The sequence below is a fragment of the Heloderma suspectum genome, chromosome 3 (assembly GCF_057233095.1).
Source record: "Heloderma suspectum isolate Gila_16-S chromosome 3, 16-S_ref, whole genome shotgun sequence".
NCBI lineage: Eukaryota > Metazoa > Chordata > Lepidosauria > Squamata > Helodermatidae > Heloderma > Heloderma suspectum.
Window position 1 is genome coordinate 285,473,459 of NC_139460.1, and position 17,374 is coordinate 285,490,832.

The 17,374-nt window shown below is 40.2% G+C and overlaps 1 protein-coding gene across 4 annotated transcripts in view; it reads right to left on the bottom strand.

Annotated features, from left to right (window-relative positions):
* TRIP12 (thyroid hormone receptor interactor 12) overlaps positions 1-17,374 on the bottom strand; it is a 121,666-nt gene that overhangs the window by 81,162 nt on the left and 23,130 nt on the right. For 2 of the 4 annotated variants that reach the window (XM_084847166.1, XM_084847164.1), the window contains exons 2-4: positions 12,763-12,909; positions 2,472-2,597; positions 342-1,150 (exon numbers count right to left, since the gene is read on the bottom strand). In XM_084847166.1, coding sequence (XP_084703292.1) covers positions 342-1,150; positions 2,472-2,597; positions 12,763-12,860 — 1,033 coding nt within the window. In that variant the 5' untranslated portion in view covers positions 12,861-12,909. Of the gene's footprint in view, positions 1-341; positions 1,151-2,471; positions 2,598-12,762; positions 12,910-14,005; positions 14,154-17,374 lie in introns of all 4 variants that reach the window. The other 2 variants (XM_084847165.1, XM_084847167.1) reach the window with 2 other exon arrangements.

The following is a 17,374-nucleotide window of genomic DNA, read 5'->3' on the forward strand; positions in this document are numbered from 1 at the left end:
TAGAATGGAGATGAACACTAAAAACTAAGGGCCATATAAAAAGTCCCCTTGCACGCAGAGAAGATTAGGCTGAACCCTCTCTCTTCACATGGATTTGTCCCCCTGCACCCAATGCACATTCTGCACATTCAGATATACAGACCTCCACCTATAGTCTGAAGTAGTAATGCACTTTTCCTTGGCTGTACTAACTATACAAACTGGTCCTAGTGATCATCTCTGGTAGACTGCTTTTCTTGCTGGTTAACCCAGATGCTGCCAAATTGACACAATAAGCATGTGACAAATGGAGGTAAATTTTCATGCCCTTACAGAAGTAAAGATAATTTTCAACAACTCACTTGCTAGTTTAGCCTGCAATCCTGAAGGCCCAGGTTTTGATGCCTCTGGCTTAGAAGAGCCTGGTAGAGACAGTTTTGTTTTAGGCAGGCTAACCTTGGGGCTAAAACGAGCAGCCCAATCAAACTTTGAAGAGCCACCTATTTTATTCTGTTCTTTATCCCTGCTACTCCTCCGTGGGCTGGGGCTAGATGCAGATCTGGAACGCCTGGCCTTGCTCTGGTCTTTTCCCTGTTTCACTCTGGCACCCTGAGGAACAGCAGAAGAGGCAGAAGCAACAACAGAAGAAGAGGAGGATGTAGAAGCTGAAGAAGAGGAATCTGTGATGGTGCTACACCCAGCTTTGGCTGAGCTCGCTGATTTTGAAGCCAGCTTGGTGGGTTTTGCTGGTCTCTCTTCACTGCCAGTCAATTCTGCTGCTGGACGACTCTTTACAACGGGCGAGGTCTCTGTCCTTTTCCGTTTCTGGCTTCTGGAGCTACCGGTAGCTCCACCCTTTCTGGTATGAGCTTTGCTTGTTGATGGCAATTGTGAGGATTTTGACTCCTGTTCTTGATGCAAGTGTCTTTTCTTAGACTTAGTCTGTGGCTTGTTTCTTTCCAAGTCAGAGGAAGAATCAGCGTGCTGAAGTGCTTTGGTTTTTTTGGCAGGGCTAGGAGAATTTGTCTGATTGTAATCCGGGCTAGCACTGCGTTTCACTCCTCGAGGACTGTCTTTTTTAGACACCTGCCCTGGTTTTTGCCGTTCCAAAATATTGTCCGTGTCCAGAGCCTCTTGTTGTGGAATTATAATAGCAGATGAGCTACAGCCTCTGAGAAGGTAAAAACAAATGCAGTATTACCACTCAGCAAGAAAAGCAGTATTTTAAAAACCTACAAAATCACCCAGCTGTTAATAAGTTGCAACTGAGGTAAGTAGTTATTATTTTTCTATTGTGAAGACAAATATTTACAGCAAAATTTCCATTCAGATTTTAGTAAGCAACGCTGAGGGAAATCGTTAAGCAGTAGTGCTGCAAAGGCTTACAGAACCTTGTATTGCTTGCACCTGAGTCTCTCAGATGTGCTAAACAATTAATAATGAAATATGACTAAGTCACAATTGCATTAAGTTTTAGAATAATCAAGAAAAAGGTAATAGGTATTCAGAAATTCAGTATAGTTGGGGAAAAGTTTTCTCCAGACACCAGTTAGACTTGTAGTAATAGCAGATGCATCAGATTTAGAAGCAACCAGCAGGAGCCGTTGTAGCTTGTGGGAAAAGGAGTAGCAACCTTAAATGGCATCATAGGCCAGCACAGAGAGACTGCATTCTGCCCTGGTGCCACTCTAGAAATGCTTTTGAGAGAGTAAGCTACCTAGAGCAGTGATATCTGCCCAACTCCTCTAGCTCTCTCCTGGTTTGCTCCAGCACTGCCCTTATATAGGCCTGGAGAGCAAATAATGCTGTCCGAGTTCAAGCTCTAGTGAAGCTCCCTTAGTCTGTGCTTAAACCTTCTCACATCAGACTCCTGTGATACTTCAGTCTGAATTATGCCAGAGTTTCACAGTAAAGGAGACACTAAACAACTGCTCTTGTCCAAAACTGAACACGATATAAAATGGTTAATAAGTTAAGTTGATCTGATTTAACTTGACCAATGAAAGTATGGTTTCAGTGGTATGGAAGGACCCAGCTGAAGATCTTGAACAGGAAAGAATTGCCTTGTGCGATCAGACAAGTGGTCTGTCAAGTCAAGAGACCAGCCAGATGCCTCAGTGAAGTATACAGGCATGATATGATTCAGTTATCCAACCTATAATCAACACCTGCAAGCCAAAAGCATTCTTGAGGACCTATCCTCCATAACTAGAATTAGCCTATTCTTTTGTTAGCTGAGAATGGATTGGCAAATACGGTGCTGCACGTTACCCAAATGGGGAGCTTTCATTCTGCTGGAAACACATTATGCCAAGCTTTCACCATTACACACCCAAGCGTCTATCATTTGAAACAGGATGCCATGAACATTTAACAACGTTGTTGATTTAGTCAAACTGTGATAAGTGATATCTGGTTGTTTTCTAGTAATGAACCATGAAGAATACACTGTTGAAATTACGTTTGCGAATTCATAAATATAAAACTATTACCTTTTAGAAAAGTGTCCCTTGGACTGTTCAGAAGCAGTATTGGACTGCACTTTGGGTGCCTTTGATATAGATTTTCTACTTTCAGAAGGGCTATGTGCCTTATGTTTTGCCTGCCCTAAATGTGACCTGTCAGCAGAAAGTTAAAAACAGAAAGCTATCAGGAAAGCTGGCATACAAACAGAAATGGGTACAAGGAGTATTTTACACACTGGATTTGTAATATAAATAGTTTTCCATCAAGCCTATAGAAAGATATTTTAGGGAGAAAAGTTAGCTATGCCTTCAGTATTTCACCAATTCCTTCCCCTGAAATTATGTCAAGAATGGTTATATTTTTAATTTCCTCATCTTCTCACTATTCCAATCATTTACATTAAACAGAAATTTAGAATCATGAAGCTATTCAGAAGTTCGCACTCTCCTACATTGTTAATATTTGCCTATCTTCTCTCTTTACTAACATATGTTGGGATATCTAAGAAAGAGAACCCTTACCACATTCCTATTTTCTAACAAAATAGCCAAGCACTAATTCTATGGGGTCCCCCCAGTTTGCTGGTAAAATGATACAATACCTTCAGAAGTACAACGGTCACAGTCTAATCCATATAGTGTTATGTTTGGAACAGGAAGATGTTAAGACTTCTACATTTTCATTTTGTTAACACTGATAGGTCATTCATCATACAATAGTAAAGGAAGAACTGGACACTGCCCAGGTTTCTAGACAAGAGCATCTTTTTGAAGTAGTTTAGAAAACAACAAAAGGGAATGCTAAAAATATCATGCAGTATTTTTCCAGGGGGAGCTACACTGAAATCTGTCAGGAAATATTCAATTAGAGGTATTCCCACAGTAAAGGGGGCCAACTGGTAGTGCCATCAGTTAAAATCTTTGTAGGATAAGTTATTGCCCAAACCCTGTATCGTGCAGTTATGGAGATGGGGTGATTTAAATTCTTTGTGAGTGATACAGAAGAAATTCCTGAAAAATTTATTAAGTCTGCCCCAGGCCACCCCAGCTGTAATGCTCTGAGCTGAAGTTGGTACGTCCTCTATTAAGGCTTGAATATATAATACAACCGTTTATGTACTATCTAAAGGTGAAGCAGATGCCTGATCACAGGCTACCAAAACTATGCTTTCAGGAACAACTAGGCCCAAAAAAGCTGGAAAGGAATGTGTGAAGCATTGTCAGAGGATTATGACTTGACATCTGAGACATTAGGGACAATCAATTTTGGAGGGATCAAAAAATTGATCAAGGATAAGGCGTTCAATGAAGACTGTAACTGGGATATGGAAAGTCTAGTGAATACCAGGTTTTCTTTGTGGTATAGGCATATAAGAGTAAATCATACTCTGCAGCAGTATTTACATGACCTTACATTTCCTTTATTTAAAAAAGGCTTTTACCGAGTTGCGCTTTCAAACTATGTCTATTTATTGTTTGTTTGGAAGGAAGATTCCTCAAAGTACCATGGGACCAATGTCTCTGCGTTTGTGGGTAGCAGGAGGGGGAGGATATCTGTCATTATCTGTTGTACTGCCCATTGTATAGAGCACCTAGGGAGAGATTTTTATCCTGTTTTTTTTCTTCTCCTGAGATGTCAGGTTTTGAGAAAACTTGCATGCTTTTGACTGATCAGAACAATTACATTACATACCAAGTTTCATTATTTGCAATAGCTGCTTTTAAAATTAGACGGAATTATGTATAATTATATATATATAAGCAATGGAGATGGTTCTTTATTGTGGATTTGTTTCAGGGGTTTCCCCTTTCTTCTCTCCTGTTTTGCGATGACCTTTGTTTTTAAGCAAATAATGACTGAATTGATAAAATTATAGGTAAAACTTAGAACTAGGTAGTTCAGTCTATGAACAACAAGTAAATACTCTGCCAATAGCTTACCATTTCCCTTTTTTAGCTGAATGGGGGGAAGGGGAGAGAAAGTTATTGTGCCCCTCCTACATTGAAATTAGAGAGAAGAGTCCAGAACAAGTTGAAGCACAAGCTGCCACAAGCTTTACTGATGTAATGCTGAGGGAGACATGCACAGGCATAGTTAAGTAATATGATCAGCCACCAGAGACCATCTTCATCTTAATTCTGCAGACCAATTGTTTGGTATGACCTGGCCATCCAAGTTTAGTTAATATTTTTGCAATACCTAACAGTATTGAATTAAATATGAAAGTTAAGCTGTAATTGTTTCAACACAAATCGAGTCACTCATACTGCATTATTTCAAGTCAGAGCTACAGCCTCCTGTGTGGACAGTATAGAAAATACAGCAAATATATTAAGCTTGAGAATCAAGGCACTACAATTCTGTATAGCTGGTAAGAATATATCCCAAAGGTAGTAACAGCCTTCAGATTTGTTGGGAAGAGGATGGTCTCCAGATAAGAAATGGACTTGCCTGACTCATTACAAAAGCGTTGGCCTCATTGCTTGAGAGCAAAATAAAGTGGTAACATAGTTACAAACTATGGGCTGCAAGTGTAGCCACAGAAATCAATAGGGATGCAGGTGAAGACATATCCTATGGTGTTTTCTACCAAAAGGCAACTAAAGTGGAGTTGGTCATACTCACAAATGCTTGACTGTAAATGGAAAAAACTGATTACTTGTTCCAGTACTGATCACCACCTTTTTAGCAGGTACGTGTCACCTACTAATACTAGCTAATAGCAGGTACTTATTAATATTTCAAACAGAAACAATTCAAAATAGGAATTAGATGGCAGAACTTTAAGCCCGAAGTTATGGCATAAATATTACATAAAAGCCACCCATTTTATTTTCTCAGCCTTTTTAATCCTCTGTATGCTTTTTATGCTGTATGCTGTTTTTATTTCTGCTGACTGCTTTATACTGCTCTTTTAATATGTTAATGCTTTTATTTCAAATTGTTTTATTGTAATTTTAACTTCTTGTAAACCACCCTGGGAGCCTGCTGAAAGGTACGGTATTTAGAGCCTGAAGGACAGGGTACATAATAAATATATGAAATATTACAGCAATTTAACAAACAAACCAAGTGTGGAACTGCCCAGTTCCCACCCTTAGCAGTCGGCATAGTAGCCTTAACTCTTGAGTTTTCAGGAACCAAAATAGCTGGCATAAATAATTTCCCAGAGGTCACCTCTCCCATCTTCAACTGCCGAGGGAGAAAGCAGCTGCTTCTTGAGGGGTACAACCAGGCTTTGATGTTTGCTATTTCCAAGTATTAAGGATTAATATGAATGCATCAATATTACATAGAGGTGAGCTGGGGGAAGCCTGAGATGAATGAATTTTAAAGTCAATCTATGACACTCCCCATGTATGTCAAGCAGCATTTTTACAAGTACAAACAGTTAACTGTTAGAGCAAAGTAGTCAGATTTGTTTTCTTCAAAAAAGAGAACAAAAATTTGGGAAGCTATTTGTAGGGTTTGTCCAGAAAATGAGCAGACAGAAATTTATTCAGACCCTGGTTAATACCGATGCCATATTCTGGCAACATGCGGCCTTCCAGGAAAACTGTTAACAATAGACTTTTTGTGGTCAAGCCTCAAACAAACTATATTGCTGGATGTTACTAAGTTTTACTTGAAGCACCAAAAAAAAAGCTGAATATAATCTGGATAACATATTAAACTACACATTCCCAACTATAATAGCTATGTGCTTAAAGGACTCCAATATGACAAGAGTCATAGCACAGTTTACTTTGGCAGTGGCCAAGATCACAGCAAGCGCCAGTGAGATCAACAGATCTTGAAGAGACAATCTGACAGAGCACCCACTCAAGACGTGCTTATGCAACAATGTGGTATAACAGTGTGCATTTTTCTTGTTTTATATGTATCGTTGATTCTTTACATGTATTCTATATCTGTAATACCTGTAATGCTAGGACCTACAGTCAACACAGTTAACTTATTGTACAGGAAAATATATTTTAGGAATCTATGATATGGAAGACTGCTTCTCCTTCAAGAGAACAGCTCTTATTCAAAGCCTGAGCTAGGAAGCCAAGGACATACCATATCTTCCAAACCTATTTCTGACCTCTACCGTTCCCTTCAAACTAAATTTCTCATTAAGAATATCAGTCTACCTAGGTAACAAACATCTGCCCTCTTAATCAGCCAACCTTGCTTTAGTTCTGTGTATTAATGCGACAGGAATTGGTGACAAAATAGATTTGGAAGACAAATTATTCTACTTTATACTATTAATCCATTCCAAGAGACAGCATCAAAAAAGCCTTTTCAATTCAGATCTTTCAAATTCAGCTGTTATCAATTTATTCTGAAATGAAAGATGGTTTTTTTAAAAAATAGTGAAGTTCAGAGTCATGTGAAGCAGCTACAAAAGCCATCCACCTCTCATCCATGAACAGGTTGTTATATCTTCTGAATAGTCTAATCAATATTTTCACAGTCTTAACTAATGCTCAGGACATAAATATCTGATCCAAACCAATAACTAAACATAACAGACATCTCTGCTTATTGCAGGCCATCTTACAAAGGCTGCTACGTATTAGATCAAATGATAGCCCATACAAGTTAACTTGTTGGTAAAAGCCAAGCAAAACATCTTACAGTACTTTCATGAGATGCTCAGGTTCCAACCTTATTTAAACAACTGCCAGAGTTCTACAGATGTGGAGTAGTTCCACCTCAATGTGTCCTCAACGTTTAGATTTGGTGCATGTTTTGCAACTGTCAAGATTCTATCTTAACATGGCAACAGAAAAATAAGGCTATTTTATAAATCAAAATCAGCACCCAGAAATATATAAGAACCCAATGCAGAACACTGTATGCCCCTACTGACCTACCCCTACCTGGGGGCAGACTGCTATGTTTAAAGCCTGCTGCAGCACAGCCCCCAAAAGATTACAAGCTATAGAACCAATTGTGTGTGTGCTTTTTTAAACAGCCAGTCAACACTGTAACTACAGAATACTGGCAATGGAAAATTCTGTCTGTTAATTACGGCACCTTCTTTCTTCCCTGCTCGAAAATACTAGACTTTTCTAGAGATTTTTCAAACGTTATTGTAGTTTGACATAACATTCCCCCTCCCCACTCACTGTTTTACCAGGCTTAGTCAAAGCAGGTATACAGATGGTGGTACTACCATGGAGGATTTTTCAAATAAATATAAATATTCATAAATGATTCCACTATGAAGTTAGAAAGATTATCTATCCTGCAGAAAGGAAATGGGACATGGGGACTTGCCTTGGGTAATACCTCTGCAGTTGCTGATCTACACTTTGAGGGGAAAAATCACGTTGTAAAGCCTTCCTGACAATCTACAGCTATCTGAATGCTCCCCATATAAATCTTTCTACATGGAGGACTAGCATATTAAAGAAAAGGCTAGACTAGAACATCATCTACATGTTCAGTTTTCATGTACAGAGAGTACGCTATTTGTAATTATAAGACAGGAATCTTTCACCTGCAGTTGTCTATCTGCAGTCTACTAACAGGTTCAGTTTCTAGAGGGCCATCCCTTTATACTTCTTCTAATGGTGTGCATTGATCCTTGGAGCAGCCTGTTGTATTAACAATCTCATTCTGGATAAATGTATTAATTGATCAGAACTACAAACAGCTCCAGAATGCTCATCTCTGAATCATTTCAATTATCTCTACTACAGAATCCAGTTTAAAACCCAATTTGTACAATAGTATGCTTCCCTACATAAATCCCAAGTACTTAAAATTTACTGCCAGTTGCTAAGTTTAGTGTTGCACATATTCCATACCAAGCAGCATCAAGTTGTGTTTAAATTTTAACTATCTGTGGACATATCAAGGTAGAAATACAAAGTTTTCTGTACAATAACCTGTAAAGTTAGGAGAAAGTTGTATTGAGATGTTACACACAGTTAGGCAGCTACCAAGATATCCCAATACTTTTAGATGGCGGTAAGGGTCAAACACGCTCTGCAAAAATTCCCATGATGGTATTGAACAGCACAAAAAGAGCTCCTAGGCTCATTAGCAGTTACTGCTAATCAGTTTTTCACATGCTGCTGTACCTATGTTTATCAGTACAAAATGCATTCAGTCAAAAATAAACTATCTGCTATCTTTTGTGGCAGCTATGTAATACAACTGAGTCAGAAGAGTCAGAAGAGTCAGTTGTATTATATTTAGTATATTGTCAGAAAAACAAATGCTTTAATTTGCAATAGAAAAGGGGGATTTCTCACAACACTTAGGGCAACTGTACAAAACAGGTATCTTTTAAAGATGTCATCACCACTGCTTCCAGACATGTGCAATCTCTTCCACCATTACAGCATTTACTGTGTAGACACAAGAGAAAGGCATGATAAATCATTCTAGTCTAGTCTTTAGTACAGACTCACATGGTCACGATCCAAAAGATAGCCTGTTAGCTTTTGTGCACAGACCAAGACTTTCAACCTTACTATAGTCACAAGAACATAAGAAGAGCCATGCTAGATCAGACCAAGGGTCCATCTAGTTCAGCATTCTGTTCACACAGTGGCCAACCAGCTGCCCATAGGAAACCCACAAGCAGGACATTAGTGCAACAGCATCCTCCCGACCACGTTCCCCAGCAACTGTTGTACATAGGCATACTGCCTCTGATACTGGAGGTAGCAACATAGCCATCAGGACTAGTAGCCATTAATAGGTTTCTCCTCCAGGAATGTGTCTAAGCCCCTCTCAATGCTATCCAAATTACTGGCCACCACCACATCTTGTGGTACCAAATTCCATAGTTTAACCAGGAACTGTGTGAAGAAATACTTCCTTTTATCTGTCCTGAATCTCCCACCAATCAGCTTCACAGGATGACCCTGGGTTCTAGTATTATGAGCAAGGGAGAAAAATGACTCCTTACCCACTTTTTCTACACTATGCATAATTCTGTACACCTCTATCATGTCTCCCCTTACCTGCCTTTTTTCCAAGCTAAACAATTCCAGCTGTTTTAACCTTCCCTCATAGGGGAGTTGGTCCAGCCCCATGATCGTTTCAGTTGCCCTTTTCTGCACTTTTTCCAACTCTACAATATCCCTTTTGAGGTGCAGTGACCAGAACTGTACACAGTATTCTACGTGTGGTTGCACCATAGATTTCTTTAAGGGGAGTATGATCTTGGCAGTTTTATTCCTTTTCTAATTATACCTTACATGGAATTTGTCTTTTTTACAGCCGCAACACACTGGGTCAACATTTTCATCGAGATGTCCACCACAACCCCAAGATCTTTCTCTTGGCCAGTCACAGCTAGCTCAGATATCAGCTTATACAGTCAGGGCCAGAAATACTGGAACAAGGATAACTGTTTTGGCAGTTGGCCTCTGTACACCACCACATTGAAGTTGAAAGGAAACACACCCAGGTGGGAGCGAAGTCAGGACTTTCAGCTGTAATGCACAGGGGGGTTGACAAAAGTGGGGCACTACCCATTCAGGAAGGACAGCCAGTGGCATACACACACCCATCATTAGGGGCTCATAAGTAATGGAACAAACCAACATCATTTCAAACTTAAGGGTCGCCTTTAATACCTCAATGAAAATCCTTTGCAGTCAATGACTGCCTGAAGTCTGGAACCCATGGACATGACCAAATGCTGAGTTTCCTCCCTCAAGATGCTTTGCCAGACCTTTACTGCAGCTGCCTTCAGCTGCTGCTTGTTTGTGGGTCTTTATGCCTTCAGTCTTGTCTTCAGTAAGTGAGAAGCATGCTCTATTGGGTTGAGATCAGGTGACTGACTTGGCCATTGAAGAACATCCCACTTCTTTGCCTGGAGAAACTCTTGGGTAGCTTTTGCTGTATGTATTGGGTCATTATCCATCTGCAATATGAAGTGGCGTCCTATCAGTTTGGCAGCATTCGGCTGAATCTGAGCAGAAAGTATAGCCCTATATACTTCAGAATTCATCCTGCTGCTTTTATCAGCAGTCAGGTCATCAAGAAACACCAGTGACCCGGTTCCATTGGCAGCCATACATGCCCATGCCATAAGACTGCCTCCACCATGTTTGACAGATGATGTGGTATGCTTTGGATCATGAGCTGGTCCTTTCCTTCTCCATACTTTTCTCTTCCCATCATTCTGGTACAAGTTAATCTTGGTTTTATCAGTCCAAAGAATCTTATTCCAGAACTGGGCAGGCTTTTTTGGGTGTTTGCTGGCAAGGGCTAATCTGGCCTGTCTGTTCTTGAGCATTACCAGTGGTTTGCACCTTGTTGTGAAGCCTCTGTATTTACATTCATAAAGCCATCTCTTGACTGTAGATGTTGACAATGACATGCCTACAACCTCATGAGCGTTCTTGACCTGGCTAGATGTTGTGAAAGGGTTCCTCTTCACCATGAGCAGAATTCTGCGGTCATCCACTTTAGTTGTCTTCCGTGGTCTGCCAGGCCTTTTGCTGTTGCTGAGCTTGCCAGTTAATTCCTTCTTTTTCAGGATGTTCCAAACTGTTGTGTTGGCCACTCCCAATGTTTTTGCTATCTCTCTGATGGGTTTATGTTGTTTCCTCAGCCTAATGATGGCCTCCTTCACTCGCATGGACACCTCTTTGGACCTCATGTTGGGAGTTCCAGTGAACAGCTACCAAATGCAAATGTAACACTCAGAACCACCTCGAGGCCTTTTACCTGCTTGATTGGTCATGGGGTACCCAGGAAACAGGCCACACCTAGCCATGCAGCTGCTTGTCAGCCATTTGTTCCATTACTTGTGAGCCACCAATGATGGGGGGGGGGTGTATGCCACTGGCTGTCCTTCCTGAATGGTTAGTGCCCCACTTTTGTCACACCCCTTGAATTACAGCTGAAAGTCCTGCCTTTGCTCCCATCTGGGCGTGTTTCCTTTCAACTTCAATGTGGTGGTGTACAGAGGCCAACTGCCAAAACAATTATCCTTGTTCCAATATTTCTGGCCCTGACTGTACTTAGCTGGGATTTTTTGCCCCAATGTGCATCACTTTACAGTCCGTAAATTCCCCTAAGAAGTTGCTCCTGAAGGACGATGGATCCTCTAGAGCAGGATTCAATACTATGAGGAGGGCTGTAGCTGGAAAAAAAAAATCAGAACTTCTCCCAACTTCAGCTCATGCAATGACACTGGCTGGACCCCAGCCTAAACTTACTAGAAGCAAAGGGTTATCTAAATTTGAAATGCTGCAAGATTTTTTCTAAGTACTAGCAGAAGCGAAATGTAGCATAAGAAAGACCTATTTCCCCTTACAAAGTTATCTTTGCACATGGTAAGTGGAAAGCCTTTTCTGCTGAGAAGCTAAAGAAGTCATCCCAAAATTAAAACAAGGTAGATGGCTTTAAACTTTTTGTTTTAGGAATATGCCTCAAGGAATCATAGAAAGCAAAAGACATATAATATAGCAAAGCTAATTTACAAATACCAGCAGTTATAAAAGCTAGTATGTAAAAAAGTTTATTGCTATAGCAAAATCTCCTGTAAATTTAGTAGAAGCCTTGTGTTATTTCAGACACAAATGAAAAGATACCTGGTATTAAATGTTAAGAGACATTTTGCTTGTTTTTAGAGAAGGGGGGTGTTGTTGCATGCAACTATGTTTTTCTTTGAGCTATGAAGTTCCATTCCAAATATTTTTTCATCATGAAGAATTAAGCCAAACAGCTATATTAGAAAGGAATCATAAGTTAGCCAGAGATTTGTACCATGTTTATTTCAAAATGTTGATACATACATTTACTGCCTTTGATTGCACAGGCAATAAAAACCTTTCAACAAGTTTGCTTGTGGATTATGGACCATTTCTAATAGGCTAGCAATTCTGGATCTAATTGATCTATATACTTTTAATACTTAAAGTGCACTTTACACCATCACTTTTAAAGTCTAGCTTCTAATTAAAAGGCAGCAAACTTCAAGAAGTGATATTTTGTGTCTGCTGGGATAAATTCGCACACTTTGCCATAGAAAGGTAATACAGTGGGAATAAAGGTAGTTTCCAGTTATTGTGTGGTGAAATTCATGCTCCCCACTATTCAATTTTGACATTAAGATCAATAACTAGACATTGTAGCTCTATACTAAGAAAGTCATGCATTTTATATTTCCCTACATAACTGTAGCTGTTAACACTGAAACAGATATTTCAGAGATACTAATTAATACATTCAAGGCAAATGCAGTTATCTGGTCTAAATAAATAAATAAATAAAAATTGCTTTTTCTAGATAACATAGTCCTATTGTTGACCTTTGGAGACTCACTGACAAAATGCTTATAATTAATCATACCTTCCTCCTACTGCGTCGTCTTGTGGTTGGGCCCCGACAGTGTTCCTTTGTGAACGTCGCAGTGACCCCCCTGGACTGTTATTAGGCCGGTTGGACATTGGCACCTCTCTCCTGAAGGGACATACCCTTTCTAGACACTACCATTCACTGAAAGACAAAAAAGCATTTAATTTAATCAAAATGCAAGATGCTTCCTAACATAGGTGCTTGTACATAGAGGAATGAATAGTGGAAAACATCACAAATTGCTTGAAGAACAGTTCAATCATAATTTAATTTCCACTTAAGTTGACAAACCTGCTATCTTGGCTCTATTACCATGATTCCATATCTTGTGAAGGTTATTTTAACACCACAACATTTTATAGAGTACGGAAACAGGTACTCATGACTATTTTCAGATATAATAATCAAATACTACAAAACACTTTCTATGGGGTTACTCACTTTCCCCCCAAATGTGATTGTTGTATATTTCCTCATGAAGTGGCATTCCAAGAATAAATATCAAAACTGTGTTAAAATTTCATTCAGTTTCTCAAAGTAGGAAGGCAATACACAATTTGACCAATAAATCATGTTAGAACAGTCTAAATTAAAAACTTAAAGTTCAATTATTTCCCCCCTCCCCCAAAAATGAATTAGCTTTCTTTAAGATATCTACTACAGAACCTGCAAAATGTGTCTCACAACATTCTAATGTTGTCAGGACCTCTATCTTTACAACACAACAGTGGTGGAGCCAAAAAAGCAAAACTGATCACACAGAGGTCTAGTTAATTTGACTAGAGGGAGGCCTGATAAATTCATGCAGAAAAATGAGAGGGTATGTGCAATCCTTTAACCATACTTAAAGGTTCAGGAGTATTATGTGATGTTCTCTAATGCACAAACATCACTACCTTGTGTTTGTACAAAAAATACACAAACAAAACAACCCTGGATGCCTGATCATTTCAGGCACCCTTGCTATCACAGTTGGGGTGTCTGGCTACCTGAACTTCATTCTCATAATATGCCACCAAAACTCAAACTACGTAAGGGATATTACTGACTTCCTGAGGGCACAATTTATTATTCTTACACTGACAATCTCCCAGAAAACACTATCCTAGAGTACCATGGATGTTGAGGCCCTTTACATAAACATCCCCCACAAAGATGGACTACAAACCATTAGGATTATCATTCCAGATGGGGTTACAGCACATCTAGCCACCGAACTCGGCCGCTTCATACTCACCCACAATTACTTCAACTTTGGAGATAACATTTATCTTCAGATCAATGGCACTGCCATGGGTGCAGTGGCTCCACAGTATGCCAACATCTTCATGGCTGACTTGAAACAATGCTTTCTCAGCTCCTGTCCCCAAAAGCCACTTCTCTACCTGAGATTCATTGAAGACATCTTTATTATCTGGACTCATGGACAAGAGGTCTGTTGAAGTTCCACCAAGATTTCAATAACTGCCACCCCATGATCAACCTGAGCCTAGAACAAGCTACGCAACAGGTTCACTTTCCAGGTACAACAGTGCGACTACATACTGAACATATAACCAACACTATACCTACATGCTCCCAGCTTCTGCCCAGAACACACCACAGAATCCATTGTCTACAGTCAAGCCTTATGATACAGCCGCATCTGCTCAGACTAATCAGATAGAGACTCACAGCTTAAGGACCTAAATCAGGCATTTTTCGACTACAATAACCTCCCAATGAAGGGGAAAAAACAGAACAGGATCAGGCTAATACCCAGAAATAATCTACACCAGGACATGCCAATACACAGACCACCACTTGTTATCATGTACAATCCCAGCAAAGATCACTCAAATGTATCATTAGTGATCTACAACCCATCCGGGACAACAAAATTTCCATCTCACAGGCCTTGGGTGGTAGGTCTGTACTTGCTAACAAAGAGCTGCACAACCTAAAAAGGATACAAGAGGGTTCTACCATTTATGGTGGCCTAAAAACAATTTTAAATAAAAATAATTCAGATGCAACAGACCTCACAATGAAGATATGACCAAAGGAACCATACCCTGTGGCAGGCAGATGCCAACATTTGTCACCATAGCCACTTTGGCAACACTATTACAGGACCTAATAATGCGATTGGGCATCACCCTCTCCTTCCCCCCAGCAAAGTGTATATAGATCTGCCAATATGAAGTTAACGCTTCCTACATCTGATGAAGTGGACAGTGTCTGTGAAAGCTCATGCCAGAATAAATGTATTAGTCTTTAAGAGTACAAGACTTCATAAAAATTCCCCAACAAATGCTTGCATAAACCAGCATGGATTGCCCCATCTAAGAAAATTCAGATTGAAATCTGCCACTCCCTAAGACAAAACATTCAAAGGTGGCAAATACTGCAAAACAGACTTTATGATGGCATGATTTCTTCATAGATCAAATTAATCACAATGCCACACTTTTAAGGTCTTCTATGAATAGCTTTTAAAGCTGTCCAAAGTTTAGGGGGAAAATGACTTCACAATTTTTAAAGCAGCTACTCTCACGACTCTTCATTTTTGTGAATTTACCAGAAGTAAAAGGCACAAGATGGCTGGGAGACTTATAAACTTCCAACACTACTTTGCCAATGACCTCAGAGTAAAAAACCAATGCTGCCCTGCCAATGTCCTTGGAAAGGTTCTTAAAGGCTCTTGCTTGTGCAATTTCCAAGCATAGCCAACTATTCAACATTTATATTTAAGGCATTCACAGCTTTTCAGCCAAGCCACTAAACCTATTTTATGACCCTGCCCATAACTTCTTTAGAAAGAGTATGGAAGTAATTCCCCTTCATGGATCACTGCCTTGTTGTGGCGAAGGGGCTTGCGTAACTCAGTGAAGCCATAAGCTATGCCGTGCAGGGCCACCCAAGACAGACAGGTCATGGCAGACAGTTCTGACAAAATGTGGTCCACTGGAGAAGGAAATGGCAACCCACTCCAGTATTCTTGCCAAGAAAACCCCATGGAACATATCACAAGGCTAAAAGCGATGACACCGGAAGACGAGCCCCTCAGGTCGGAAGGTGTCCAATACACTACTGGGGAAGAGCAGAGGGAATTTCCAAGTAGCGCCAGAAAGAGTGAAGCGGCTGGGCCAAAGCCGAAAGGACACTCAGCTGTGGATGTGTCTGGTGGTGAAAAGAAAATCTGATGCTGTAAAGAACAATATTGTTTAGGAACCTGGAATGTCAGATCAATGAATCAAGGTAAGCTGGAGGTGGTCAAACATGAGATGGCAAGATTGAACATCGACATCTTGGGAATCAGCGAACTAAAATGGACAAGCATGGGTGAATTTAATTCAGGTGACCATCGTATCTACTACTGTGGGCAAGAATCCCTTAGAAGAAATGAAGTAGCACTCATAGTCAACAAAAGGGTGGGAAAAGCAGTACTGGGGCACAATCTTAAAAACGATAGAATGATCTCAGTACGAATCCAAAGCAACCCATTCAACATCACAGTCATTCAAGTCTATGCCCCAACCACTGAGGCCGAAGAAGCCGAGGTTGATCGGTTCTATGAAGACCTACAACACCTTCTAGAACTAATACCAAAAAAAGATGTCCTCTTCATCATAGGGGATTGGAATGCTAAAGTAGGAAGTCAAGAAATCACCAGGATAACAGGCAAGCAAGGCCTTGGTGTACAAAATGAAGCAGGACAAAGGCTAAGAGTTTTGCCAAGAGAACACACTGATTGTTCACACTGAACACACTGAGGTATTTAAAATCCTAAAAGATGATGCTGTTAAAGTGCTGCACTCAATATGCCAACACATTTGGAACACTCAACAGTGGCCACAGGACTGGAAAAGGTCAGTTTACATTCCAATTCCAAAGAAGGGCAACGCCAAAGAGTGTTCAAACTACTGTACAATTGCGCTCATTTCATATGCCAGCAAGGTTATGCTCAAAATCCCACAAGCTAGGCTTCAGCAGTATGCGAACCGAGAACTACCGGAAGTACAAGCTGGGTTTTGAAGAGGCAGAGGAACTAGAGATCAAATCGCCAACATTCGCTGCATCATGGAGAAAGCAAGAGAATTCCAGAAAAACATCTATTTCTGCTTCATTGACTATGCTAAAGCCTTTGATCGTGTGGATCACAACAAACTGTGGCAAATTCTGAAAGAGATGGGAGTACCAGACCACCTTACCTATCTCCTGAGAAACCTGTACGAGGGTCAAGAAGCAACAGTAAGAACCAGACATGGAACAACCGATTGGTTCAAAATTGGGAAAGGAGTACAACAAGGCTGCATATTGTCGCCCTGCTTATTTAATTGATATGCAGAGTACATCATGAGAAACGCCAGGTTGGATGAATCACAGGTCGGAATTAAGATTGCCGGGAGAATTATCAACACCCTCAGATACGCAGATGATACCACCCTAATGGCAGAAAGCGAAGAGGATCTAAAAAGCCTCTTGTTGAGGGTGAAAGAGGAGAGTACAAAAGCTGGTTTGAAACTCAACATTAAAAAAACTAAGATCATGGCATCTGGCCCTATCACTTCCTGGCATATGGAAGGGGAAGAAATGGAAGCAGAGACAGATTTTATTTTCTTGG